The 27,789-nt window shown below is 29.1% G+C and overlaps 4 protein-coding genes across 7 annotated transcripts; all 4 read left to right on the top strand.

Annotated features, from left to right (window-relative positions):
• The first annotated feature begins 464 nt into the window (after positions 1–464).
• On the top strand, positions 465–4,567 carry LOC137832256 (3-dehydrosphinganine reductase TSC10A). The gene is made up of 4 exons (XM_068640317.1): positions 465–1,054; positions 1,635–1,782; positions 2,588–2,878; positions 4,377–4,567. The coding sequence occupies exons 1-4, from the start codon at positions 530–532 to the stop codon at positions 4,394–4,396; spliced, it is 984 nt and encodes a 327-aa protein (XP_068496418.1). The 5' UTR covers positions 465–529; the 3' UTR covers positions 4,397–4,567.
• A 10,590-nt stretch (positions 4,568–15,157) lies between these two features.
• On the top strand, positions 15,158–16,604 carry LOC137832254 (uncharacterized). Its single transcript, XM_068640314.1, has 2 exons — positions 15,158–15,908; positions 16,051–16,604. The coding sequence occupies exons 1-2, from the start codon at positions 15,786–15,788 to the stop codon at positions 16,279–16,281; spliced, it is 354 nt and encodes a 117-aa protein (XP_068496415.1). The 5' UTR covers positions 15,158–15,785; the 3' UTR covers positions 16,282–16,604.
• Positions 16,605–19,898: 3,294 nt separating this feature from the next.
• LOC137832251 (peroxiredoxin-2F, mitochondrial) lies at positions 19,899–22,686 on the top strand. Its single transcript, XM_068640309.1, has 5 exons — positions 19,899–20,160; positions 20,266–20,295; positions 20,463–20,621; positions 21,313–21,407; positions 22,347–22,686. Exons 1-5 carry the CDS (start codon positions 19,957–19,959, stop codon positions 22,450–22,452), a joined length of 594 nt encoding a protein of 197 aa, XP_068496410.1. The 5' UTR covers positions 19,899–19,956; the 3' UTR covers positions 22,453–22,686.
• A 1,319-nt stretch (positions 22,687–24,005) lies between these two features.
• Positions 24,006–26,338, top strand: LOC137832252 (peroxiredoxin-2F, mitochondrial-like). Of its 4 annotated transcripts, none has more exons than XM_068640310.1 (6): positions 24,006–24,406; positions 24,517–24,546; positions 24,855–25,013; positions 25,465–25,559; positions 25,874–25,980; positions 26,168–26,338. In XM_068640310.1, the coding sequence occupies exons 1-5, from the start codon at positions 24,206–24,208 to the stop codon at positions 25,977–25,979; spliced, it is 591 nt and encodes a 196-aa protein (XP_068496411.1). In that variant the 5' UTR covers positions 24,006–24,205; the 3' UTR covers position 25,980; positions 26,168–26,338. The 4 variants fall into 4 exon arrangements, with proteins under 4 accessions (XP_068496411.1, XP_068496412.1, XP_068496413.1 ...); XM_068640311.1 differs by having other exon boundaries at positions 25,874–26,028; XM_068640312.1 differs by having other exon boundaries at positions 24,065–24,359; positions 24,481–24,546; positions 24,868–25,013.
• The last annotated feature ends 1,451 nt before the right edge of the window (positions 26,339–27,789 follow it).

Here is a 27,789-nt window from a genome sequence, read left to right as displayed (position 1 = left end):
ATGCTAACTACCTAACAAGTACAGGAGGACAACCTACTACTGCAGGTAGAATCCAATAGTCAGCAAAGTTTTTTTTTTTTTTGAACTTAATTGTTTCCTGTAATAATTTTTCTAGATTTAACAAATATCATTTATAGGATTATAATCTATTTGTAGAAGTTTGTAAATGATGCTTCAAAACTTGAAAAAAAATAAGAATGTTATTAATAGTTGGTTAATATTAGATCATTTGCTGAATTTATGTCATTCAATTTAAGGATAAGATTTACAATTCTATAGTCTTTGTGGAGGAGCTTGGAAATGATGTAAAAAATTTAAAAAAAACATTAATTAAATAATGTCTAGTAATATACGCAAGACATAATGAAATACATTTAAATTTACAGAATTTATTTTATAATATTATTTAATATATCAATAAAATAAAACTTTTCTATTTGAATAATAAAGTGGTATCCATTTTAAAAGCACGATTCGTTTAGCATAGACTTTTGCTCCCAGTGGGTACAGTTTCGAAGGCGCATTATCAATGGCGGACGCATTCTTTTTTCTTTTCTTTCTTCTTCCTCTCCTTCTTCTGGCCGTGCTCTACTTCCTGGTTAAACCGCGACCGGTGAAGATCCCTATCAAGAATCGGCACGTGTTTATCACGGGCGGATCGAGCGGCATCGGGCTGGCGCTGGCACACCGCGCGGCGGCGGAGGGCGCGCGCGTGTCGATCTTGGCGCGGTCGCTGGGGAAGCTGGAGGAGGCGCGGAATGCGATCCGGCTGGCGACAGGGATCGAGGTGGCGGTGTTCGCGGCGGACGTGCGAGACTTCGAGGCAGTGAAGCGCGCGGTGGACGAGGCCGGGCCAATCGACGTGCTGCTGCTGAACCACGGCGTGTTCGTAGCGCTGGAGCTGGAGAAGATGGAATTGAGTGAGGTGAAGTTCACCATGGACGTCAATCTCATGGGAACTTTGAACCTCATCAAGGCCGCGCTGCCCGCAATGAAGAACCGGAAGGACCCGCTGCCCGCTTCCATTGCCCTTGTTTCCTCACAGGCTGGTCAGGTACACCTGCAGCTCTTTGCGCCCTCTGTTATTTATGATCACATAATCTATTATGTGAATTACTATTGCTGGGTTTATACATGTGAATTACTAATTTGGCTGTAAATATTTGCATTTTATAGGTTTTAGGTTGTATAACTAGGAGCTAGTAATTATAGTACTAGTGTATACACCTTTTAATTCGATTTAGGCTTTGCTGACTCTAAAAGTTGTCCGGATTAAACTAATAAAAAAAAAATTTGTAGGAACTAAAACGAGTATATCAGTGTATGTACAAATACTGAAATGAGTAGTTTCTAGGTGCAGGGACTAGTGCATGTTTGGATTAAAGTTTGCAAAAGCAATTCAGGTCTTAGTTCTTAACACTAAGGTCGCAGACAAAATTTTAATGTGAAGATGTGCTTATCAGAACAACCAAACATGTCACAAAACTTTTACTTTCTAAACTCAGTTTGAAACATTCCCAACTGAAAACCAAACATAGCCTAAAACATAAACTTTTAACAGGTATAAAGACTAAACATGTAATTAAAGTATATTGTTTTTATTTATTTTGTGTGGAATTTGTGTTTATGTTTAGGTGGGCATTTATGGTTACGTAGCTTACTCAGCGAGTAAATTTGGCCTCCGTGGTTTAGCAGAAGCATTGCAACAAGAGGTTATAGCTGATAATATTCATGTTTCTCTGATTTTTCCTCCGGATACAGATACTCCAGGATTAGCAGAAGGTAGGTATTGAATTGGATGCTTGAGTTTATTTCTTCACACCTGTTACTTTTTGCTAGTTTCTACATCATTTTTAATTGTTAATAACCTGTTAGTTTGTGTAAAGCTCGACATGGAAGTCAAGTACTTCCTGCAACTCCTTGAAATTACTTAGGGTGTGTTTGATTTCCATTTCCGAAAAATGTTTTTCGTTTTCTAAATGTAACTAGACAAGATGCTCAAATAACTGGTGGCGGGGGTTGCAAGGCACGGAGCATACTGTGAAATTGAGGAAGATGTGGAACAAAATGAAAAGAAAAGATGACAAAAAATCTTGTATTAGTTTTTAAAACACTGTTTTGAAAACAAATTTCGTAACATAACAGACTTTGGATGCGAAGTTGATTGTTGAGTAGTGTGAAATTGTTTTAGAAAATAGTTTTTAAAACTGAACAATGAAAACAGAATAAATTGGGCCTTAAGTTTGTTACACAGAATTCTGTATCAATTGCCGATTTAATAACTCCCGCTCCCTTATTATCAGAATATCTCTCATTTCTGTATGTGATCTAAATTCATACATTTGACTGATGTCACGGGGGATGCTATTGTATCAATCCTATTACAAACTTATAGATATTAGAGAATGAATAATGCTTAAGATAACAAGTTTGAATCCATGATTACTAAATGACCATTTAGAGTTCATGGGTATAAAAATAAAATTGGTGCTTTCAGCATATTAAATTTCTGTTTATAGCATCTCTTGTGAAGTCTATGTACCCTGTAATCAAAGTGAAAGTACAATCTGAAAGGTTACTTTTGCAGAAAACAGGAGAAAACCGGAGATCACCAAAATCATTGCATCCTCATCTGGTTCTATGAAAGCTGAAGAAGTTGCTCAGAAAGCTTTGGATGGTATAAAAAGTGGCAGCTTTATTGTTTCTTGCAATTTGGAGGGAATTGCGCTATCCCTAGCAACTGCAGGTTTATCCCCTCAGAGGTCTTTCTTAATGGCCTTTGTTGAGGTGGTTGCTGCTGGAATCCTACGGATTGTTGCACTAGGTATGCATTGGAGTTGGTATGGAAGTATAGAGAAATATCACAGCCAAAGGAAGGGTAAGTGCTGCACAAAATGATATTGGAAAATTATCTCTTTTTTTTAATTTATTTCCTATCTGTCCAATCATCAAAAGATTAGTAATGCTTTACTTATTCTATCTATTGTCTTGCCTTCTATACTTTACCGCTTTTCAAATTTGTTTCTAGAGTTAGAAAATTTCACATTTGACCCTTAGATCCGATTGGCTCCCAATTTTGGACCCTTAGATCTGATTGGCTCCCAACTTTGGACCCTTAGATCTGATTGGCTCCCAACTTTGGCCAGATGTGTAGCATCTCCGTTAATTTGTGTCGGCATGGCAAATGGTTTGAGATTGTGAGAATCAATTTTGCCCCTTTGGACCGAGAGGTGACCAAAATAATCCATTTCTCTCTCGTGAAAGTGAAAAGCAAATCACATTGCGATGGTGGGGCATGAGATGGGTTGAGTTGGTCACCTTAAGATACATGCAAGCAAAATTACCTTCACATCAACTCACCATATGCTACCATAGCACTAACTAACCGATGCCAATCGGTTGGTAAAGGTATTGGCGTGGGACCAAATTAGATACGTTTTGCAATTCCAGGACCCATTTAGAAAATGTAACCAACAAGATTTAGGGATGGAGAATGGGGAAATGTACAAGTTTGACTATATTTGTCCCATCTGCAAGAGGTGTGAAATTTGTCTCATCTCCATCTTTGTCGGGTAGTGGGTATACTCATACCCGCATCGACACTTGTATGTGTACTTGTGGTGTCATGGATTGGATTCGATTAGTTAGCCTCTAAGACAATATATATAAGGAGAAAAACTCATAAAGTTAATGCCTTAACATTTTGGATTGAAGGTAGGCTCAAGATCTCTTATATATGGGTTGACTTATGACTCAACTCTTTGATTAGGTGCCAACTCTCCCTGATATGCCCACTCGAAAAACTCAATTTGTCATCCCTAAAAGGATCTAATTCAAAATTGGGTTAAACTAGGACCAACAAAATAATTAAAGTATAAGCTTCAATGTGGTTACTTAGCGTTTGCCTGGGATATTAGTCATTCATTAGCCATTTGTTTACTAACTTGCATGAAACATCTCCAGTTATGTTCCTGGCCTTTAGAAGTCATAGTGTTATACTTGGGCAGTGTTTCTAAAACTAATTTACAAGAGTAGTTTTATGATTTTTTGCTTTGGTTAAAATTTGAGAATGGTTCTATAACGGATTGAAATAAAATTATTATTATTATTATTTATATCCTTATTTATTTATTTAGTATCTGTCGTTTGATTTCATATAGTGACTATGGTTCATAGAGTCTTATTAAACACGTAGTGGACAGCAAATGATATAATGTTTGAATTCGAAAGCAATTAGAACATTGTAAAAGTTTAGGATGTTACTTTTGTCTGTGGAGCCTCTTAAGGTATCGTCTGTACCCTGTTATAAGGTTAATGTTAATTCAAATGAATTCCCAAACTAAAACTTGTGAAATTGATTATAATCATTCTAACAGGTTCAACCCGGAGTAGCTGAAACAGAGTTCTATGCCCCGTTTTAGGAGTTATGTGCAAGATATTGGGATGCAGCTTTCTTCAACTCTGAAATTCAAATGAACTTTAACAAATTAGATCTCGATAAACATTGAGTTGTTTAAGGATTTTATTTTTCTTCTGATTTCTAATGTTAAGGTTAAGTAACACGCTATGGACTGGATAGGATTAATATATATATATATATATATATATATATACATATATATATAAATTTTGGTTGTCAATAATATTTTGTCCCCCATACAATTTTACTTTTGTTTTAAATTTTGTTGACTTTTATTTTTATTTCTTAAGTAATAACTTATTCGTTAAGTGATCATATTAGTATAAGCAATACGTATATTTTTTAAATTATTTTTTTAAAACAAATAATTCATGAATATGACGTAGATATTGTCTGGTTCTTCCAATTAGGGTTTGTAATTTTTTTTCTGCATTTTTTATTTGTGAAGAAAACTAAGCTGAAGAATCCAGGAAAATAAAGTTCTTATATATTTTGATCTTCTTTCGCTATGGGTTTCATATAAAAAGGGAATTAAAAGAAATAAAGGATGAAGGCATTTTGTTTAAAGAAAATAACATTGTTTTTACTACATTCATTAATTCTTTAAAATAAATTATTTTTAAAATAGTGCAAAGGTTATCTGACTAAATCGATAACATGATCATATGATTAACTCATCACTTAAAGAATCTTGGGAAAGGATAATAACTAAATAAAAATAAATATTTTGAGAGATCAAAATAAATTATTTTTGTTAAGGGTCAGTAAAGAATTATCGAGTCTATAAGCAAAAGAAAAAATACATTTGTCAGTCTTTCTTAATTGCTAACATGTTACTTAACAGATATATTTTATGGATATCATTTCATTAAAATAATAAGAATTAAAAAAATTATCGAAGTTGAAAAAAAAAATATTAAGAATCATATATAAACGTAAATTTACAAGGGATAAAAAAAATTATTAAGTTTATTTTTAATCTCATTTCTTGAAACAAATATATTATTAAAATTTAGGGTGATTAGAAATTTAAATATTTAATTTAATCAAACCTCTTTAACAAGTTCATTTATAATTATAAACAAATTGTTCTGTCTATATATGTAAATGCATTCAATAAATAAGTTTAGTGTCATTAATCAATCAATATTTCTTGTCAGCCGTATCTATTTTTTTAAATACAATCATTATTGTTTGAAATTCCTCTATTCAATGTTCTCTTATAATTATCATATTATTCTATATAGTTGTTAATTAAGTTTAGTTAAATTATTTGATTAAGTTTATAGAATAAAATAAAAATATTTTATTAAAGTAAATTAAAGTTGGATTGTCAGAGAATAAAAAAAATATGAGTGAGTTGGATTTGCTTTTTGACAAATAATTTATTAGTATATAAATTGGAGATAGATCTTCCTTTGTTATTTATTATTATATGTAGATTTTTTTCCATTATTGTATTATTATTTAATCATTGTAAAATTGTATTATTTTAGGACCTTTGGGATCTTATGTCGTGTTTGTTGTTTGAGAGTAAAACTCTTGATAAATTAATAATTTTTTTACTTCTTTGATTGGTCCCATTTTACTTTGATTTGTGATTTGATGAATTTTGAGATTTAAATTAATGAATGATTAAAATTGTGTTTTTAAGATTTATATTGATATAAACTGTTCACAATTAAACAAATTATAGATTTTGGGGCTTGAAATGATAAGTAACATATATATATATATATAAGAGTTAAACTTAAGATTTTATGTGAGTAAAAAAAAAATCAGTATCATTTACGAATTTTTATCCACGGATCTGAGTCCGTAGGTAAATATAGCATTACCTACGGATATTACCTACGAACAACATTACCTACGGACATTATCTATAGATTCTGAATCTGTAGGTAAATTCAGCATTATCTACCAACTATTATCTACGGATCTTATTACCTACCAACTTTTACTTATGGATCTCTATTATCTATCAACTATTACTCACGAATCTCTACTACCTACGAAATATCACCCACTGATCTCTATTACCTACCAACTATTATCATAATAATTATATACATAATATTAAAAATATTAATATAATATGAAAAATTATAAAAACATAATTCATATTCATAAATAATATTAATCATAACTAATTTATACATATTATTAAAATTAATATAATAATATAAATAATATAAATAGTATTATATTAATAATATAAATAATATTAATGATATTAGTAATATAACAAAATTAATAATATTAGTAATAATAACATTAATAATATAAATACTACTAATAAAAATATATATAAAATTAACATTATTTATAATATTTAATAATATTAATAATATTAAACAATATTAATAATAATGATATTAAATATATGAAAAATGTTATTAATTTTTATTTTATTAATTATATTAATATTGATAATCATACTTATAAATATAATAATAATCATAATTTGACAACAAAACTTGACTAGTGTAATGGTTAAAGTTTTTATGAACATATCTCAAGGACTTGCTTCTAGTCCCACCTTTAATTCTAACATTAACAATTTAATTGTCATATTTTGATGGATAATGTTATTTTTGTTATTTACGCACATTATACCCTAAATGTTAGCTAAACAATGAACTTGGTTTGAATTAATATCCAGAACTAAAGTTATAATCGTGTTAGTTAAAAAATATCAAAATTTTAGGATTACCCAAAAAAATATGTTCTTAATTTTAGGAATAATAAACAAATGAATTAGATTTTAAAGTCCATCAAATTTATGGATAATTGTATTCGAATTCAAATAAGATAAGACTAGAACACTCTTATATTTTTAAATTATAGTATAATATAGCACTGTTTTAAATGATTTTTCTTTTCTGACAACTTTCTATTGCGGAAATGTTAATTATTAGTTTGATTTTATCCTTACGATCAATAATTGTAGAAGCATAGAATCGATAAGAATGCAAAGTGATTTCCGTTGTAATGAATTAATTTTTGTAGTTATATTACAATGGATAATGGATAAGAATATAAGAGTGATATACGTGTGAAATCAAATTATTATTATTATATATTATATGTATCAATATCAAAACTAGAATTATATCCTGTAATATTTATTATAAAAATTAGAATAAGATAAGAAGTAGTTTGATATGCTTAATATAACTATAAATGTCGTTTTTACATTTAATAAAGGTCATAAACTAATGATAGGAATAAAAAAGACACTCGTAACTTAAAAAAATATGAACTAGTAATTCCCGTGAGTAAAATTCATGTGTAAATGTTTAAAATGTATATGTTGAGATATTTCATCGTGAATAATCTATATGAATAAAATGTTGTGCTATGAAAATTTGTGTTTTATTTTGAGACACGTAAATTATAAAATATATATACAATTAATATTGAATTATAAAAAAATATAGAATATAATTTGTAAAACCTTTTCACTGTTATCATAATTGATATAGAGAATATACATTCTACATTCATTTATATAAAAATATGTATTATATATTAGTTATGATTATAATTATCATAAAAATAACTTTTTAATATGTTTTAGAAATATTTATAACTCGTAACATAAATACAAATTTAATCTCAAATAAAACATAATTTAAAATTTAAAGCCAACATAAACAAACATTAAAAATCAGAAATAAATACTAAAATTACATTATACAAACTTTGAATCCATTTAAATCACATTTAAATCAGTTAACATTATTGTAACATATATAATTCTAAAAATACTTCATGTTTATTTGTTTTTAATTTTTAAAATTTTGTTGTATATCTATTTATAATATTATTGTAAGGTCATGAACTTGACTCGATGGAATATAACAAATGATTCATCTATCAATCTTTAACTCACCATAGTCTCATTGGCCTACGTCCGAGGATGAGAGCATGTAAGGTCATGGGTTTGACCCGATGGTTGGTCATTTATGAATCATTTTTTGACTTGTGTATCTAACGTTATGAGGGAATACAAGTCAATGGATCTCAAACAATTAGTCTTAATCACTCAATTAAGACATAATTATGACTAAAGGTAGAGAGGTTAATTCAGTCTATTTATACCAAATTATACTCTTTAGAAAGGATCATCTAATACACAACACAAAGATTATTCTCAACTCATAATTTATACTATACTCATTATATTTTTTGATTTTACTGACTTAAGCGTCAAAGTATCTTCTGCCGAAGGAGCTCCCTCAAATTTTAACCGACCTCAAATACATGTTGTAGGTTTGACATCGTCAATACTCTTATCTAGAAGAATTATTAATTGACTCCATAACCATTTTTTCTATCTAAATACCTGCCACATATATAATGAATACCTACTTCATAAAATGAATTAGGAATAATATATATATATATATATATTTATATTTATTTGTATATTATATCATTCCATAAATTGTTAATGTTTTCTATTAATAAAATATATGACATAATCCTCACTCTCGTAATTATTAAGTTACATTTTACACTAAAATAGGGTATTATATTAACTAATTGATTAAAATAATTCAATTAAATTTATGATTAGTAATAAAAATTACTTACACTTATCATAATTTAATATGGACTATTTTTTGTGTGTTTTTTTTTTCTTTCATTACATTGCAGGTCCTGAAAATATTCTTTGCAAGTAAAAAGTGAAAAATATTATGAAGTTTAAGCTTATGAAGAAAACAACAACGACCATACAACTTGCAAATTGTTGTGAAAGAAGACCTTCTTCTCCTTTTTCCTTTTGCAACTCTTCCATCATCATAGCTTCTAGACTCCAAGCATCGCTGATGGTGTGGGAGTTTTGAATTTTGGAATATACAAAACTCTAGAACAGGCACAAGGTGTTGTTTTTTATGCAATGTAGAAATTTCATATCCGCACTTGTACTTCACCACCATTTACATTTTATTAGCAGTGCATTAAATTCTTTGTTTCCATTTTCAAGTTCTTTATAAAGAAAATATCGAAATGATAATTCTTATGTAGCTTAGGGATCATGTCTTGTAAGCACCAGCTGGCATGAGACACAACTTATACAATAAGGACACAACAGTGAAAAATCTGAAGTGTCCTACGATGATTTGAAATGTCATGTCTGATTAAGTGTACGTCTCTGCATGACACCCAAACTGCCACGAGACACAACACATAGCAGAAGGACTACGAAGTACTAAGTCAATTGTTTAAAATGGTAATGTTCATTTAGCTTTTAACATTTGTCTAAGAAGCACCAACTGGCATGAGACATGACATATACAAAGAGGACACACCACCCGGCAAAATCTAAAGTGTAGGATTTGATCATGACCTTCCTTTACGTGTCTCTGCTTCAAAGATTTTGGAGCTAAATACAATGCCTATTATATGTCTTTTTTCAGCCTTCACCGAGCATCTGTCTTGGGAAACCTTTCTTACAATAGTGTTAGAAAAGAAAATATTCTGTCAGTTATGCAGTTGAAAATTGAACTCCAGAGCATCTTCATCACTTTTTTTCCACCACAATCAGAATCCAGCCCTCTTTAGGGTGAACATTTATCACTTCTCTGTGTAAACATGCAATCAGCAAGGACGATAAAAAGATTCTCCTGTTTCAGAAATTTAAGCCTTTTTTTAAAAAGTTGGTGGGGTTACTGATGCCAGATATCGCTGGAACAAAATTTTGTCACTCAAATATACTTCAGGGCTGGAACTTCAAGGTTCCATCCACTACCATTTTACTTTAGCAGTGCTTGAGGTCACAAAAAATTTTCCATACTGATTACACAAGGTTAACTGTTCCTACCCTGTCATCAAACTTATTCATCGATGGCTAGTCAATACAAATTGATGCGTGGTTTTGTTTAGTCACCCACAAGCACAGAAGACTGATTCTTGGCTATTCTCTTGTCGTTTTGTTTTGTCCACTTCAAATGAAAATACCTTGATCTTCACAGTTTGTCTGTGCTAGAAAAGTATGTACATAAGTACGTGTATATTAATACCTTTGAAACTACTTTAGCGTACTATTATTACTGAGCAGGCTAAGTCACCATGTCAGGACTGTAACAAGCTGCGCTTGTATTTTATCTTTACAGAGAGTGAAAATAGTCCAAAATATATATAGTGACTTTGATAATCACTGTGTTCTTTATTTGGAATAGTTTACTACAATAGTGATTCTTTTAATAAAACTAACAAAGTACTAGAATGCAAAAAGATGAAAAAGAAGTAGAGAAGTGATATTTTTATATCACCATTTCATTTTTTTAATTTAAATACTAATACATATCATTATTAAAAATAGTTGTAAAATTGTTTTTTTAGTGTGTTAAAGTATCTCTTGGAAGAATGAAATATAAGTTCAAAGTATTTATCTTTTTCTCTGACTCAGAAAGTAAGGATTGGTATTAAATTTTGTTTTCATTATATTCATCGTATTAATTATGTATCCATTATTATCCTATTGTCTCACGTTTCCTTAATTATTGACTTTGTGAATTCAATACGAATTAATAATCTTCAAGACCACGTCAATGTGTATCGTAATAGCTTGTAGACAGCACTGGTTATAATTTTTAAAATAAAATATTACAAATAAACTTTAAATTTAACTTAATTTTATAAAATTAATTTATAAAATAGATTTGTATATAATTATATACTATCAAAATGTCTATATTTAGTGGATGTAGATCTGGTACATTTATTGAACTTACATATCACTTTAGAACTTCATTTCTGCGAGTAGAAAAACAATTGAGTTAATATGTATTGTTTCGGTATCCACGTGATCATATCACATATCTATCGCAACAAACAATTTTCACATAATATAATTATGAAGAAAAAATCAACATAAGAGAATATTTTCCCGATTTGCCACTGTCTTCTTTTGCCTTCTAAATACTTTAGTGTTCAGTGCTATTATTTGTAGACAATAATATCATCTTTATTTTTGCTTAATTAATAGGTTACCAAAGATATGCTTGCTGTGTGATTATATATACGTGTATGGTTGTCATTATATTATATTATTACTATTAGGAAAATTTCGATAATTATTATAAGTCATTTATCTGTCACGCAATAATAGCAGTTTAGTAACATGAAAAAAAGTTTTTAACAGATTGATATTTCTACTTTTAAATGAAGTATTAGTTTTATTAATTTTTTCTGTGAATTTAATAATTTTGAAAATGAAGTATTAATTTTTTCTAAGTTTGAATAGTATTCAAGGAAGGTTCCTCTCGCTTTCCACTTAACCATGGACATTGACATAATATCAGATGTTTTGTCTTCTTGAACTACTCAGCACCTTGCTCCAAATGTGTGGATATGAATATTATTTCAAATTTTATTGTCAATTGCAGTCAAATTAAATTTTGGAATAAGAATAGTTTTAAATTATAATAATAACAAAACCAAAACATCCCAAAATCGTTAATGAATGACATTGCCACTTGCTTGCTTTATTGCAATGAATGATCCGGTTTAAATATAAATAAATAAAATAAAGCTAAAAAGTATAACAGAAATTTTTAATTAATATAATTATTTTCTTGTAATAAGATAATATAGTTGTAATGTGATATTGTTGACTTTGGTGAAAATGCCAATTAGTTGAAGAGATAGTTACTCAAAGAAGTTTAAACAGAGAACATGGTAGTGGATGTCGAAAAACTTGATAAGTTTATGAAAAAAACTTGATAAGTTTATGAAAAAATTTGATAAGTTTATGGAAAAACTTGATAAGTTTATGAAAAACTGGATTTGCAACAATTTAAAGAGAAAATTCATTCTTAAACTAAGGAGGGTTGAACGAGTAAACAATAAGTATAAATTCTTAAAAAGTTAATAGGTTGGTTATTGACCTTATTATACTTTCATATTTCTTTTAAAATTATTTTATCATATTTATTTTTTGAATAAAACAAATAATAATATTATATTAAAATAATACAGATATATTAATGAGATAACATAATTAATATAAATATAATTAAATAAATTAAAACAATATTCAACTAAAAATAAATTAAATAATGTAAATAAGTAAAATAAATAATACTGAAAATAAATTAAATAATCTAAATAAATAAAATGGACAAGTGTCAACTAAAGATAAATTGAGTAATTTAATAAAGAAAATGGATAAGGTTAGTGATATGTCATTAAGAAAAAAACTATAATAAAATAAATAAATAAAATAATAAATGTTTCATTTCTGTTTTTTTATCTTGATAACTGTATGCATTTTCTCCCTCTCTCTCTTATATTTCCCCAAATCACGTATTCACCCCCACCACCACATATATACGTGGTAAAAATTTGTTTTCAATTTTTTTTGTTTTAAAATTTGGATAGTGACAGTGACAATAGATTTTTTAGTGAATCTTGCTTGTACAAAGAGATAAGACAGACTTAAATGTCTTTTTTTTTATCATAATAAAATATTCATATAATGTTTAAATAATATAATTTTAATATATTGTATGATGTTACACTATATTTATGTCGAGCAACTTTTTTGTCAAAAAAATAAATTTAAAGTTATCAAAATACTTTATCTTGAATATGACATTGAGAAGTTAAGTAATATCTTGAATTTTAATACCATATCACAACTAAAATATTGAAAAAAAATACTACTAGTTATTTATTTTTATTAGATGAATGATATAGTTTATATAAAAGCTAAAATAAAGTTAAGAAAACAAAACAGAAAAATAGCACCTGTTTAATAATAATAATAAACAGTTATGACATATTATTTTTGAGAAGTAATAATAATAATAGTTTCAATATAGTTTTTCAAATGACACAGTAAAATACCTGCCATTTAACACCGATAATCTAACTCCTCTTATTTTACAATAACAAATTAAAAGATTAAAATTACATCATTTAAATTATGAGGATGAAGGATAGAGTTTGATATTTAGTGTTATTTAATATTTTTAATCAAAATTAAAATTTGATTTATACATAGTGTAACGGAGAGATATTAAATTTTATTAACTTTTCAAAAAATAATTTTATTTGAATTTTTGTTTTTGATTCTTATGTTTTTTTTTTAATTTGTAATTTTTTAATTTTTATGAAACAAATTATATATGATAACAAATGTTAAACTTTATTCTCAATAATTTACACTTTTACCTTAATATTTCATTAAAAAATTGCTACGTATTAATAATGAATCAGAATGACTTGATTTTAAGATGTGAAAGATCAAATATATATAATTATATGTTTTATTTAGACAAAGTGATTTAAATTTATTGAATTCAATTATTTTATTACATAAAATATTTTAATAAAAAAGCATTGAAATATGACACAATCAATAATAATAATTTCTCTTAGTTGATATTCGTTAATGTATTTGTGTCAAAATTTGATAAAATTTATTTTAATATTAATAAACTTTTTTTCTCAATTGATGTTATCCAAAATTATTTTCACTTGTCGTCAATCAGATTTATTTAGATGGATATTAATCAGAATTATTTTTACAATATTGTTAATTAAATTTTGTTGTTGACTTGTTATTAATGTCAACAGAAAAAAAAATCTATTTAATTTTAACTTAAAAGTAATCACAGTTAATGTTGGTTAATTTTTTAATTAATATTAAAAATAAATCCTAAATTATTAATAAGATAATATTATTGTTGTCAGCCATAGAAAAAACATTCATTGCAAACATGAAAAAGTAGATAATCCCAACAAATATCAATTAGAAAATTCTAATTCACATCCAAAAAAAATATTCTTGTTGACATGAATCAAAAAAGTCATGATTAATATCAAACAAGAAATAAAAACTATTTATAATAAAAATAGTCACATCAACAGTGTTTAAATTTCAGTCAAATAAACAAACACCACAACTAAAATTAAGCTAGAAAATTAAAAAGATTTATAAAAAATCAAACATGAATTTGATAATATAAGGAACTTTAAATATTTAAAATTTTTAATAATCCAATTAGTTTCATCAAATTTAAAAAATTTAATTATTTAAATTTTTTTCTCAAGTAAATAATACATTTTATTATAAAATATTTGAAATTCCATGTAATTATCCTATTAAAGTTTGTTATTCCATACATTAAATAAATGAAGGACTAAGTCAGGAGCTAAGGCTCCTTATCCGAAAATCATTTGACGTGCAAAAATACATGGACTGTGTTCAAAAGAAAGGTAAACAGAAAAAATCATTAATATTAATTAATCAAATCTCAACAATGTGGACTCAATTTCCAAGCTCACGCGGTTCACCTCACGTGACAACCGACAAACACTAAGTCCAACCAACTTCAAATTGGGACCTCCATTAGCCATTTCAAGCAAAAAAATTCTTCAACTATACTCAAAACAATCCCAAAAAGTATAATTTTTATTTCACTTTTTTAATTATTAATAATTATACTTTAAATTTAATTCAACCATATCATATAAAAATATGTTTATGAATAATTTAATAAATTTTAATTAAAATAAATTTAAATGACTTTTTATAAAATGATTTGTCATTGAATTGAATATTATTATATATGAATCTAATTATTTGTCTTATTAAAGATGGATTAAACTAGAACTTTTATTCTTTTACAAAATACTCAAACATGAAATACAGTGAAGTGTATGTAAAAGATAATAGTTTGGGTGAGTATTTAGTATAACAGTGTGGGTGTGGAAAGAAGAGACATTGGTGTTACTAATAAAAGGTCTAAAATGAATGGTGTAGATTCTGGTGGAGCCTGATAGCAAGTGGTTAAAGAAGTAGATCCACCGACCTCTGCAGGTAATATTTGTCTGTTTGGTTTAACCTTAACTATGAGGAAACCAACCACATGAGATGAGATGGATAGGGATAAGAATCTCTGGGACAAATATTCATTTGTCGCCTGTGCATATGAAAGGCTTTTGAATAATCTGAGCCATAACTTGGTGTTTGAAGAGATGAGATGAGATGAGAAAAAGAGATAACAAAGCCCATCCTCAACCATGTGTATTCAGGATTGAATATCTGGACATTGGCTGTTGCCTACTGTTTTCTCAATACTTTTTCATCAAATAGGATAACATCACTTCAATTTTCCATTATGCTTCTGCAACCCTTCTGTAGGGCTTCAGCCAGATTGGCCAACTGTAACCATGACCCCACCACCTCTTCCTTAGCTTTTTTCCTATATAAACTTCTCTTTCCTTAAGCCATCCAAAAAATTAACAAAGAGAGAGATACACAGCACAAAATCAGATTACAAACTCTTGTACTTGGGCTTATACCCAATTAGGAAACTCTTTTGGTTCTCAGTTAGATCAAACGGATATGGAGGTTGCAGTTGAACTTGAAGATGACCTATTCTTTGCAGATTTGAGCAAGGAAATTGCTCTCCTAATCATGGATGAAGATGAAGACCCTCTTGATTCTTCTCCTCCTCACTCTCTTCAGGTTCTTTTACGACTTTCATCTCTTCAAACTTCAAACTTCAAACACATGCACCACGCATATTTTTTTCCCTTAATTATAGCACTTTGGGGAGAACTTTCTTTGTCTGTTACAGTAATCTTAACATGGTTAAACTAATTTTCAGGCTTTCTCTGGGGCAATTTATCCTCCTCCACAGTTTACTTTTCTGTATGAGCATGCTTTGAGGAGAGAAAGCAAAGGGACAGGTGTGTTTATCCCCCAGGCAACACAGCCAAGAAGGAAACAGAGGAAAGGAAGAGCTAGTTCATATGCAAAACATCAAAAGCAGTCTCAAGATACCAGAATGGTTTCTCAAGTTCCTAACAAGAATTCTTTCAAATCCAGAAATGGCTAGAGGATACTATATAGATCCCTGTGAAAACCTGCATAATCTTACAAATTCTACTGATTAATTTCTTCGCCAAGTTTTAATAATTTTGTGGATCTAATTCTTTAGCCAGGCAATAATGGTTAGTTAATTTGTATTGTTTATATATACAGGTTAATAATGTACATGGGAAAACCATATATACCAAAATATTAGGCATGGTGTAGGAAGGTTCACCCAAGGTTTTGCTGCCTTCCTCTGCAGACAAGCATTTCATTGTTATCTTATCTGGTTTCTTGTGATAAGTTTGTCATTGTTTCAAAGATATTAGTGTGACTATTTTATTTCCACTTTTCCTTTCTACTCCCTGTATAACTATACATCACCAAGTTCATCCTTTGTTTTTGAATTTGTATTTATCTATTAACTCAATATCTCTTCTTCACATGCTTCAATGTGTTAAGTAGCGATTGGAAATGAAAAAGAAAAAGAAATGAAGGGGAAAAACAGAGGGGAAGTAAAAGTTTTTTATTCCATAGAAGAATCCAAAAAAAAATAACTAAGGCTAGATACTGCCAATGGCTTTTAGGTTTGTTTTTTTAAGTAAGCTCTCTTCTTATGAAAGAAAAAAATTAAATTCGTTTTTTATATAATTTCTTTAATATTTTTACTTACGAATTATGCATAAGTAAAAGGTAATTGTGTTTATTTCTAAAGAAATTACAAAAAAAACCGTTATAAAAAAATTATAATGGAGTAAGTGTTACAAACTTGTTTTAAAATTTATTTATTTTATAAAATCATTTTAATCAAAATTTAACTGAAGTTGTCTTTTTCACTTCTGGTTAATTTTTTTTTTTAAAATCAAACACACCATTTTTATTATACGGAAATTGTGTTTATGTAATATTTGTGTATAGAGAGCTGAAAATATCCTGAACGGAAGCTGCTATTTTTTTCTAATCTAAAGCATCTCTCAGCCACCAGTTAACCGACAAACTATTAAGAAGCGTGTTCTCTGTAGAAAAAGTAGACCCAATTTTGAATATAGTTCGTATTTAAAGTAGACTTCCAAGTTCCACCACTCACAACATAATTAATAACATTTTTTTTGCATTGTGATGTATATATATATATTTTCATTTAAAGTTTAGCGTTGAGATTGGATTGAAAGTTTAATTAACATAACTGTTGGTTTGAAGTTAAGTTTATCAAAATTAATTATACTTAATTTTGGACCTTAGAAATATTTATTTTAGATGAAATCAGAGTTGAAGTGAATTTATGGATTTTAATTTAGGAGAATATAAGTAAGCAAATTATACTTATTTAAGAGAGTATTTTAATTTATTATAGTTGTATTACCTTACAAATATTGATTAAATTTTTTTGAAAGAACTTATCTGGATATGGATTTGTAGACCCTGAGATGGAGTGAAGAGTTTGGATAGTGAATAGTGAAGGAAAAGCTTGGAACCATACTTTCCTGGAAGACAACCTAAAAGAAAAAGTCACAAAAACTAACATAGTTTTCACTTTATCGTTTACTAGATCCCATTAGAAGCCTTGGAAAACAAAAGTGTTGTTTATGATTGCAAGCATAAGCTTTCAGATTTGCTTATAATAATAAATTTGTGAATCTTCCTGCCAAGATCTGCTGTCTAAGAATGCTTTTTTTTTCTTACTTGCAAGTTACACCAATTTTCCTTTTTAATTTTTCAAATTTATTCATAAAACTAAATATATTTCATTTTTTCAAAATTTTTCCTTATAGCCGACACTCTCAAGAAAAAAATGAATTTCTTTATCCACGCCTTTTCTTTTTCGTCTCAATTTTTTATTGCCAGCCAAATACCTCAAGTATAAGTTTTATCAATCCTTATCGTGTTAGACGCAAGACCAAGACTCTATTTATTAACTTTCATTTAGATAATGTTGATCCAGATTTTTTAAAGTTTATCTATTATATTACTATGATATGGATAACAACTTCTATATTTTTTTGTTTATTTTTTTTTGTCTATATAAGTTTCTCTTTTTATTACAAAACTAAAAACATAAAAAAATAGAAGAAAATGAATAACTTTTGTAATTAAATCTGAGTAAAACAACGTATTGGATTAAAGAGGTGTATGAATCCGATTTTGCTTTGAGGTTGATGAAAGGGTGCATGTTGGAAGCAATATAAGAAGCTTTATTTTGTTGGGTATAAAGAATGGAGGGACACATTGAAAGGATCACTCATTGCACACTGAAGAGACAAGCCAGACATGGTACTACCAGAGTGGCAGGGATGCTTCCTAGATTTTTAGGATATTTACCGCAACTTTCCTTCATCCTACATTTCACAACAAGAACATTTTCATCTTTCTTCTAAATCCATGCTCAATCACATATTTTCCATAATTCATGTTCCTTATTATTCTTGTAAGAATCAAACTACTCTCTCTACTCATTTATAATTTTTAAAAGATATCATGCTGCCATCATCTTAAAATTTTTGTTTCCACCTAGTAATCATGATTAGGATTATTAGAATTAAGATTAGAATTAGGGTTAATGTTAAAGTTAAATTTGAAATAGGTTTATTTATGAAAGTATATTCTATTTATGTATACTTTTGTTACTATATGAATTTTAATCTAATTTTTATATATATTTTTTAATAATATTTTTTTATGTAACGACAGATAATTGTTGTTGTTTGAGGTGTCTAAGCAGTTTTGCAACAAGACTTTTAACTTAAATTTCCTTAATGTAAGTTCTTTTACATGAATTTTTATAAAAAATAAATGAAATTTGATATTAAGATTTTACTTATATAAACAACTATATTTTTTTCACTTATTTTGTACATGAGTTAAAAAAAGTATGTAACAATATATAATATAAATATAATAGAAGAATAAGAAAAAAACTTATTTTTCCTTATTAACAAGTATTTTATTATAATTAGAACTTCAAATGAAGGATACAAATCCTTGAGCTCTCCCAAATTAAAAAGTTTAGAAGACAACCACATTTTTACTTAGATTGTTTTCTTAGAGGCGTTTATTGTAAGAATTGTGTGTTTCGTGTTTTATAATTTTAAAGAGTATGTGTGTTGTAAGATGTTTTTTGTTTTAAATATTGAAACAAATATTTAATTACTAGATCATTGAAACATATCTTCTTATTATTTTCATTTCTTATTTTATGTGTATCTTTGATTTGTCTATATCTGATATGCACGTTAAGGAAAATACAAATATGACATGATGATGAATTGAGTGTGTCTCTAGACTATCGAAATCTTAACATTGATATTATAATTTTATAGAATAAATTTTTGATGCCTCCACTTTTTTCCAATTATGATCCTCACTTTCTTTCATTACTGAGTAATTATTCTAACTAATCCCCCATTTTACTCTCCCCTTATCCTAAAAATCATTTTCCATAGAGACACATATTTATTCTCACACTTTATAATTTATTATACTTTCACACCACTTCCATTCACCTGTTCATAAATTAAAAAAAAAAATCGAATCAATGAAATGACTCAACACAGAATGCGGACCAGAATAATTTGGGCTAAAAAGATAGAACATGAACTTGGCCCAATTTAAGAAAGGCCCAGTAAGGACCCAAGGCAATTGGAATGTTATTTTTGTCTTGGGACACGATTCAATTCAGTGACGAGCCTGCGAGAACTTTGTGATGGCTTCCGCTGTGGTGAATCGAGGTGGTTGTCGGATCATGAAATCAGTGTCTGCAGTTCTTGGTACGAGGTTTTACGCCAAGGTTGCAACTGGGACTGACATAGTCTCTGCCGCACCCAATGTTTCTCTCCAGAAAGCTCGTACCTGGGACGAGGGTCTTGCTTCCAAGTTCTCCACCACTCCTCTTAAAGACATCTTCGAGGTCCCTCTTTTTCTTTTCTTTTTTCTTATGCCATTCCATTTTTTCAAACCTCCCCTCCTTTTCACTATATTGCTAATGTCTTTTTTAATCCCTTTTAATGTTCAGGACAAGAAAGTTGTCATCTTTGGGCTCCCAGTAAGTTAACTTGCAATTTTTCTGATTATTGATGTGTCTCTAGAAAGTTGTCATATTGATGTTTTATGGGGATGAATAATTGCTTCCTTTGTTTCTAGAATGGAATTGTATAAAAGAAATGTGATTATTCTAAGAGTAATAATTCTTACGCTTTGGTTATCTCTCAGGGTGCATACACAGGAGTTTGTTCAAACAAACATGTTCCTCCTTACAAAGAGAATATTGACAAGTTTAAGGCTAAAGGGATAGATTCTGTTATTTGTGTGGCTATTAATGACCCGTATACTATGAATGCGTGGGCTGAGAAGCTTCAAGCCAAAGAGGCTGTAAGTTATCCTTGTCTACTTGTCTCACTATTAAAAAAGAAAGTTTCGTGTGCTTAGAGGTTTTACTTTTCTCATTTGCATTTCCCTTGCTGTTGAATTTCTGTTGCTAATTTCTTGTGTGGCAATTAAAAGATCATTCAATCTTGAAACATGTTTGTAATTGAGTGTAGGATGTCCTTGTGCTGTGCATTGTCATCTTGTTAGAATTAGTCAGGAGTTTGAAGATAATGCATCAGCGGTGCAGTGACTTGGTTAAATGAAATAGATGAAAGTTGTAGTAATTTAATTTGTAGTTTGGGGTTTAGGGGCTTATCAGAAGAAGACTTCTATATCTTAGTTTTTACATCGTGTTAAGATTGAGCATAATATGTTCAGTAAACATGGAAATTCCTATGTTGACTATCATTTATTCATTGACCTCGATGAATTTTAATTTTCTTTTATTTGGTGTCTTTTGGTTTTCCCATTTCCTTTATTTTGGGAAGAGATTGTTGAGAACAGACTCTCTCTTGTTGGTTAAAATTTATTGGAAAATACAAATCAGGAGAGAGAGGCGTCAATTAAATTGTAGACTTAAATCTCAACTAATGATAGAGAATGTGTTTAAAAGAGGGTGTGTTCCTAACATCTCTCTTTTGGAAATGGGTTATGTGCATTGTCTTTTCTTATGTTATATAAAATTTGTCTCCAGATTGAGTTTTATGGGGACTTTGACGGGAGCTTTCACAAGAGCTTGGAATTAGTTACTGATCTCTCGGGTGCATTACTTGGAACTCGATCTGAAAGGTATGTTCTATACCATCATTCAAGTAAGACTTGTTCACTTGAACAACTGTTTGATTTTGATCTTGAGAAACCTTGCTTTCTTCCTATATTTTAAAACTAGACCACTCTTCAAAATGTTTACGTCACAAGTTCACTGTTTAAAAAATTTAAAATGGACATAAAGTACTGATGAAACTACCAAGTAATGACAACATAACAATGTAAGTATATTAACAATGTGTTAGGATACACAGAGAAGAGAAATTAGTTAGAATTAGAATAGTCACGAGTTAGTTACTTGAGGTGTTAGTTATTGGATATAAATAGGAAAGAAGGAGAGAGAATAGAGGAAAAAGTATGATTTTTGTAGATTGAGCATTAGCCCTTGAATTGAAGGAGAGAGTGCTCTCCTATTTCTTGTTCTTTTCATTCTATTCACAAAATTCTTTCTTTTATTCTCTTTATAATTCTTGGTTCCTAACAAGAGAGTGCTCTCCTATTTCTTGTTCTTTTCATTCTATTCAATAAAAACCTTTCTTTTCTTCTCTTTATAATTCTTGATTCCTTACAAGAGAGTGCTCTCATATTTCTTGTTCTTTTCATTCTATTTATAAAAACCTTTATTTTTTTCTCTTTATAATCTTGGTTCCTAACACAATGTCAAACCATTTTCATCATCCTAAATATATATTTTAAAGAGGAAATAGACATTATAAGTATAATTTATCAGTTGGCATTTTCAAAAGAATAATAATAAAAGTTCTGACTCAAGTTGATTTGCTATCGCTTACTGTTTTTTGGCCAAATATGGGTTTTGGGGGTAACCATACCAGAAGCCAGACCAATTGATTGGTTAACTAGTCCTTAGAACATTGGTTTCTTCAGAAGACATGTCTATTCCTTTTTTGAGTTAAAGATTACATTTCAATTCTAAGAAGAGTAGTTATTGTTTCCTTGTAGATGGTCAGCATATGTGGTAGATGGAAAGGTCAAGGCTCTTAATGTTGAAGAAGCTCCATCTGATGTTAAGGTTTCTGGTGCAGACACCATTTTGGGACAGATTTAAAGTTCCTGTTGGTTTGTTTATATGTAGTAAGTCTTCAATAAAATGTACCTAAGACTTCCTGCTGATACAAGGTTGTCAGTTTGGACTTTTTTCTGTTGTCACTACTCCCTTCTTCCCTGCATGCATGGTTATTCGGTTGAGTAAGCTTTTAGTATACATCATATATATCAGCTGTAACTTTGGTATTTTATCACTTCTTTATTTATATACAGTCTTACTTGTTTTTCTGATGAAGTTTCCCTTGAGTTTAGTAACATCTCATTGCAACTTGAGTTCCTTACGTATTTTAGTGAGTCCTATTTTATTTTTCTACTCACAAAAGTCTTTATTTTGATTTGGAAAACTGTATTTTTAGTAGTTAAGCAACTTGATTGTAGTTACTTATATAAGAACTCTATAAAAACTCATTAGCTTCAATGGTATTTTGGAGTTGCTTAACTTTAAAAATCAACATGATACATTGATGTTGCGACTAGTGGAAGGCTTCCATGAGGTTTTTACACTGTAACACCTTTTAGCTGTATTAGCTTAACTTGTGTGATACATTCAGGAATTAATTACTATGTGTTTTAAAGAGATATGACACCAAATCCTTCCTTACATATCAATTCTAGTTTGCACAATTTGATTTTTGGTCATGGGCGTGAGGGGTGATTTTTGGGATAGGTAAACCCTGCATTTTTAAGTTCATGTCTTGTTGACCTTCCACCAGAGCTATCGATCAAGGACAAGTTTAAGTATTGAAAATAAGATAATTTCCTTACATACATTTTTTTGGTATGTAATTGCATGTCTTCTATTTTGTAACAACATTTTTATCTTTTTTTATGATGTTTTTTTCTTAAGTTTTTCATGCTATAGGTAGAGTTAGTTTAGATAAATTACTCAGTAAGTACTTCTAAGAAAATAAAACATGAGTTAAGAAGATAAAAATAATTAATTTATGGCCATCTTTTGAAATCATAAGGCCCTTCTCACTTTTAAACACACTAGCCTATTTGATATTCCAATTATGGAATATCTTTTTCATCTTGATTGGCTATTGAATCACATGATATGCATAATTAACTTCCACTGATGCTTAAAATATTTAAAACAAGATTAAACATAGTAGATATGGGTATTAGATCTTTGCATGTAAATAAATATATTGATTCAAGGTGCTAAACATACATTGCATTCAATACATTTTTCAAACATAAAAATGGTTAAGAATGGTAGTTCTTAATCACAGTAAATTTTACTGCTACTTTTGTTGTTTTAGAAAGTGAGAATTCCAAATGAATTTTTAAAATGCTGTGAAATTTATGTTTCCTTGACATTGTTATTCAGTCTGCTGACGTAACAACATGTGTCAGTAATGTTAGGCTGAGAAACATTAATCTTCTCAACTCGAGCAATTTCTCTGGCAAGGTAGTTTTACGCCACGCATTTATTTTAATATTAAAGATGCATATTCAGGAAGTGATATAGATTACTAGGCATGATTTTAGAAAAATTAGACTGAAAAGTGAAGGACTGAATTAGTGACCAAAATTCTTTTGTTTCGTAAGTATTTACGTGGCGGAATTACTTTTAGAGCGAAGAAGCAAGAGAATAATGCCGAAGAAAGACAGGACCCAAAAAGGTTAATTGAAGGACAAGACAAGAATGATAGGTTTATGTTGTTATGTAAAGGCAGAAAACGAATGCATGTGTTGTTTTGTTCCATTGGCGCTCCCAACGAAACGAAAGGAATCCCAACAACGAAGCCATGACACCCACTTTGGTGAAGCGAGTCATGAAATCATTGTGTGCAGCTCATGGAATCAGGTCTTCTTCCTCTTTCGCAAAGGTTGAAGTTGGAACTGACATACTCTCTATTGCACCTAATGTTTCTCTTCAAAGAGCTAGAACATGGGACGAAGGTGTCGCTTCTAACTTCTTAACCACTCCTCTCACGGATATCTTCAAGGTCCCCACCACCTTCTTTTCCACTATCTCTGTCATTCTCATTCTCAAACCCATCCTTTTTATCTTTTCTCTCAGTTGCTGTTACTAATGTCTCTCTCCACCATGCTTCAGGACAAGAAAGTCGTCATATTTGGAATCCCGGTGAGTTATATCTTCATACTTTTCTTATTACAGCGTGTTTGTAAACACGTTTGAGAAACCTTAATTTTTCGGCTGAAAACATGATCCTAGACCCTTTTTGTAACTTTATTATTAGTTTCTTTCTCATAAATTTAAGATGTGAATTTGAAACCAAACACTGTTAGTTTATGTTGTACTTCAAGAAAGGAAAACTGTTACTTTTAGAAAATGAATTTTGAGTTTAATTTAACTTCATAAAGCCTATTTGTAAGATGTCATTTACATTCATTTGTACATTATAATTTGTTCATATATCTATATGATATCAGGGTGCATTCACAGGAGTTTGTTCAGAAGAACATGTTCCAACTTACATGGATAATGCAGACAAGTTTAAGGCTAAGGGGATCGATTTTGTTATCTGTGTCGGAATTAATGATCCATATACTATGAATGAGTGGGCAGAGAAGCTTCAAGGCAAAGATACTGTAAGTTATCCCTCTCTTCTTGCCTTACTAGTTTCTTCTTCCATTTCTTTTAGTTATTGATAAACTTGGTCTATAAAAATTCAGAAATATAATTAATATTTCATTTTTATTAAAATCATATGATTTTAAATTAATTTATTTATTGATTGTGTTTTTATTATTTATATTTTTATCTCCCTCTCCTTAAGAATGTAATTAATAAAATAATGATTACTATTCTTTTGATTTGAACTTTTAAAATGAGAGGTGAAAAACCACTTGTTTCTTATAAATTGTTACTTAAAATGAAACAGGGTAGTAGTTTCCTTCGCATTTGAATTAGCACATTGTTACATTTTTGGTCTAATGTTGTATTTACAATTTTACATTTACCAAGGTTGAATTATTTTACTTCTGGGTACTTGTTACGAATGTTGCCTTTTCATTTTGTTTTTTAAAATTGGACTTCCAGATTGAGTTTTATGGGGACTTTGATGGGAGCTTTCACAAAAGCTTGAAATTAGTTACTGATCTCTCTAATGTGTTGCTTGGATCTCGTTCAGAAAGGTATGTGTTATGTACCCTCTTTGAATTAAGATTTGACACATTCTACCTTTCACACGAGCATTAGTTTTGTTTTGTTATTTGAGATTACTTGCTTTCTTCTAATGTTTTTATACTGAACCGAACACTGAAACTGTGAGGTCAAAAATTCATGGTTAAAAAGGAAATTAAAAGATGGATGTAACGTAGTACCAAATAAAGGTATTATGAAAAGGTAAATATGTTTAACAATGTCCGATGCATGTATTACTATTCTATTCTTTGACTACAGATATAAGATGTGAATTCTTAAAAGAGTAGATATTGTTTGATTGTAGATGGTCAGCATATGTAGTAGATGGAATAATTAAGGCTCTAAATGTTGAAGAAGATCCGTCTGTTGTCACAGTTTCTGCTGCACAGACCATTTTGGAACAGATCTGAGGTTTGTGCTGGTTTGAATGTATGCATAAAGTTGAACTTACAGTTTGAGGTTGGTTTATATAGTCAGTAAAATTGATTTTGATAGAATTGAATTAAATCGTTGAACATGATTGAGGTGTATCAGGTTTCTTTGTTTATTTTTTATTTTAAACTTCAAAAGAAATAGCTGAATTAGGTGATGTTTGCAGGTGATGATCAATTAATGGTGTAACTGGAGAGTTTTGAACTTCTTTCTGCTGTAACCGGGAAAGAAGTTTGTGCATTTATGTTTGGTACTCCACTGTTTTTGTATTTCATTATGGTATCATTCATTGTATCATCTTTATATTTTTAAATAAATATTTACTATCTTATTTTCATTATTTTATTTAAAAATAGCAAATTAACTAACTTAAATAAAAAAATAATGAAAATTAAAAATTAATATAAAAAATAAAAAGGTTATAAATGAAAAATTATATGATTTAATTAAAAAGTTTTTCCTATCTTTTTAATTGTCCTCCTAAATAAGGTTCATATCTTATAGGATGAATTAAAAAAGTTATATCACATTCCATTCTTAAATTTTAAATTTTTAGTTTTTAATTTCATATTTTACTTTAAAATTTAGTCAATATAATATTTTTAAACAAAATAAGGAAGATTAGGGGTGGCAATGCGAGCTGGCTTGCCCTGCACTTGGTCCGCCTCGCATAGAATTTGCGGGCTGATTTTTCTAGTCTACTTCGCATAAGAGGTCAATCCTGCTTGCATAAGAAATATTTATTAAAAAATATTTTTTTAAATAAAATTTTGAATTTTTTTTATTTAGATGCATTAAATAAATGATCTTATAATATTATTTTCATGAAACATACGTAGTAAGATGCTATTAAAATTTTTGAAATGTAAAATATGAGGTTATATGAAGAAAATATGGGGTGTAGAAAAAAAGAGTATATATTTTAAAGTTATACAAGTCAATCCGTCTCGCACTTGATCCGTGCGGGCTGCGAGTTATGTGAGGCGGGCCAGTGGGTTGAAATAAACAATCCACTGCCACCCTAGTGTAATTTTTTTAAAGTATAAAGAAGATAAGTGGCATTTATTGAAAACATGAGGGAGTGAATCTTTGTCTTAAAACTAAAAGAACGCAAGTGTTATTTTATTAAAAACATAATAATAGTGTCTGTTATATTAAAAAAGATTTAGAAGATAATTCATTTTCCAGAAGATTTAAAATATTATATGATAAAATATGTTGTTTGGTTAATTTTTTTCAAAGAAACTAAAAAATTTAAAATTCATAAGATTAGTTTGATTAATTAAAAAATAGATAATTTCAAATTCTATTTCTTCTCTTAATGCTCTCTTATCGGCAAATTCAATGTGTCGTCCACTTGATTAGAATTGACAATGTTGTCAGGGTTTGATTATTTTCATTTGACATTGTCAAAAAACATTTTGTCGACCTAGATTAGTGTTATTTTCCAATTAAGATTTTTTTTCCCTTACATTAGCAATATTTTGTTAAGTATAATTTATTTTTGTTGGTGTTAGTTTGAGTTATTTTCATTTCATGTCAATTAGAGATTTTTTTTTCCTACGACTAAAGTTGTTTTTTTTTCAAACATAAAGTCGAGGTTATTTCTCAACTATCATAAGTCAGGATTTTCACAACATTAACAAGGACTTTTTTTAAGAATATTAGACCAAGATTAATCCTCAATCCAAACTAGTCAGTGTTTTTTCCTCTAATGTCAAATAAAAAACTTTGCCTCACCTTAATTAATCTCAACCAGTGAAGCTTTGTAGTCCACATGGTTTGAAA

Source organism: Phaseolus vulgaris, chromosome 6 (genome assembly GCF_000499845.2).
Source record: "Phaseolus vulgaris cultivar G19833 chromosome 6, P. vulgaris v2.0, whole genome shotgun sequence".
NCBI classification, from domain to species: Eukaryota; Viridiplantae; Streptophyta; class Magnoliopsida; order Fabales; family Fabaceae; genus Phaseolus; species Phaseolus vulgaris.
This window is presented reverse-complemented; position numbering and strand designations above follow the sequence as displayed.

What these genes read in the sequence shown, in the direction of transcription:
- LOC137832256 (XM_068640317.1), top strand. Translation starts at nt 530, where the DNA reads ATGGCGGACGCATTCTTTTTTCTTTTCTTTCTTCTTCCTCTCCTTCTT. An exon ending in TTTCCTCACAGGCTGGTCAG is followed by an intron (nt 1,055 to 1,634) that starts GTACACCTGCAG and finishes GTTTATGTTTAG; the next exon opens with GTGGGCATTTATGGTTACGT. An exon ending in TACTCCAGGATTAGCAGAAG is followed by an intron (nt 1,783 to 2,587) that starts GTAGGTATTGAA and finishes TTACTTTTGCAG; the next exon opens with AAAACAGGAGAAAACCGGAG.
- LOC137832254 (XM_068640314.1), top strand. Translation starts at nt 15,786, where the DNA reads ATGGAGGTTGCAGTTGAACTTGAAGATGACCTATTCTTTGCAGATTTG. An exon ending in CTCCTCCTCACTCTCTTCAG is followed by an intron (nt 15,909 to 16,050) that starts GTTCTTTTACGA and finishes ACTAATTTTCAG; the next exon opens with GCTTTCTCTGGGGCAATTTA.
- LOC137832252 (XM_068640310.1), top strand. Translation starts at nt 24,206, where the DNA reads ATGACACCCACTTTGGTGAAGCGAGTCATGAAATCATTGTGTGCAGCT. An exon ending in TCGTCATATTTGGAATCCCG is followed by an intron (nt 24,547 to 24,854) that starts GTGAGTTATATC and finishes ATATGATATCAG; the next exon opens with GGTGCATTCACAGGAGTTTG. An exon ending in CTTGGATCTCGTTCAGAAAG is followed by an intron (nt 25,560 to 25,873) that starts GTATGTGTTATG and finishes GTTTGATTGTAG; the next exon opens with ATGGTCAGCATATGTAGTAG.
- LOC137832251 (XM_068640309.1), top strand. Translation starts at nt 19,957, where the DNA reads ATGGCTTCCGCTGTGGTGAATCGAGGTGGTTGTCGGATCATGAAATCA. An exon ending in AGCTTCAAGCCAAAGAGGCT is followed by an intron (nt 20,622 to 21,312) that starts GTAAGTTATCCT and finishes ATTTGTCTCCAG; the next exon opens with ATTGAGTTTTATGGGGACTT. An exon ending in CTTGGAACTCGATCTGAAAG is followed by an intron (nt 21,408 to 22,346) that starts GTATGTTCTATA and finishes GTTTCCTTGTAG; the next exon opens with ATGGTCAGCATATGTGGTAG.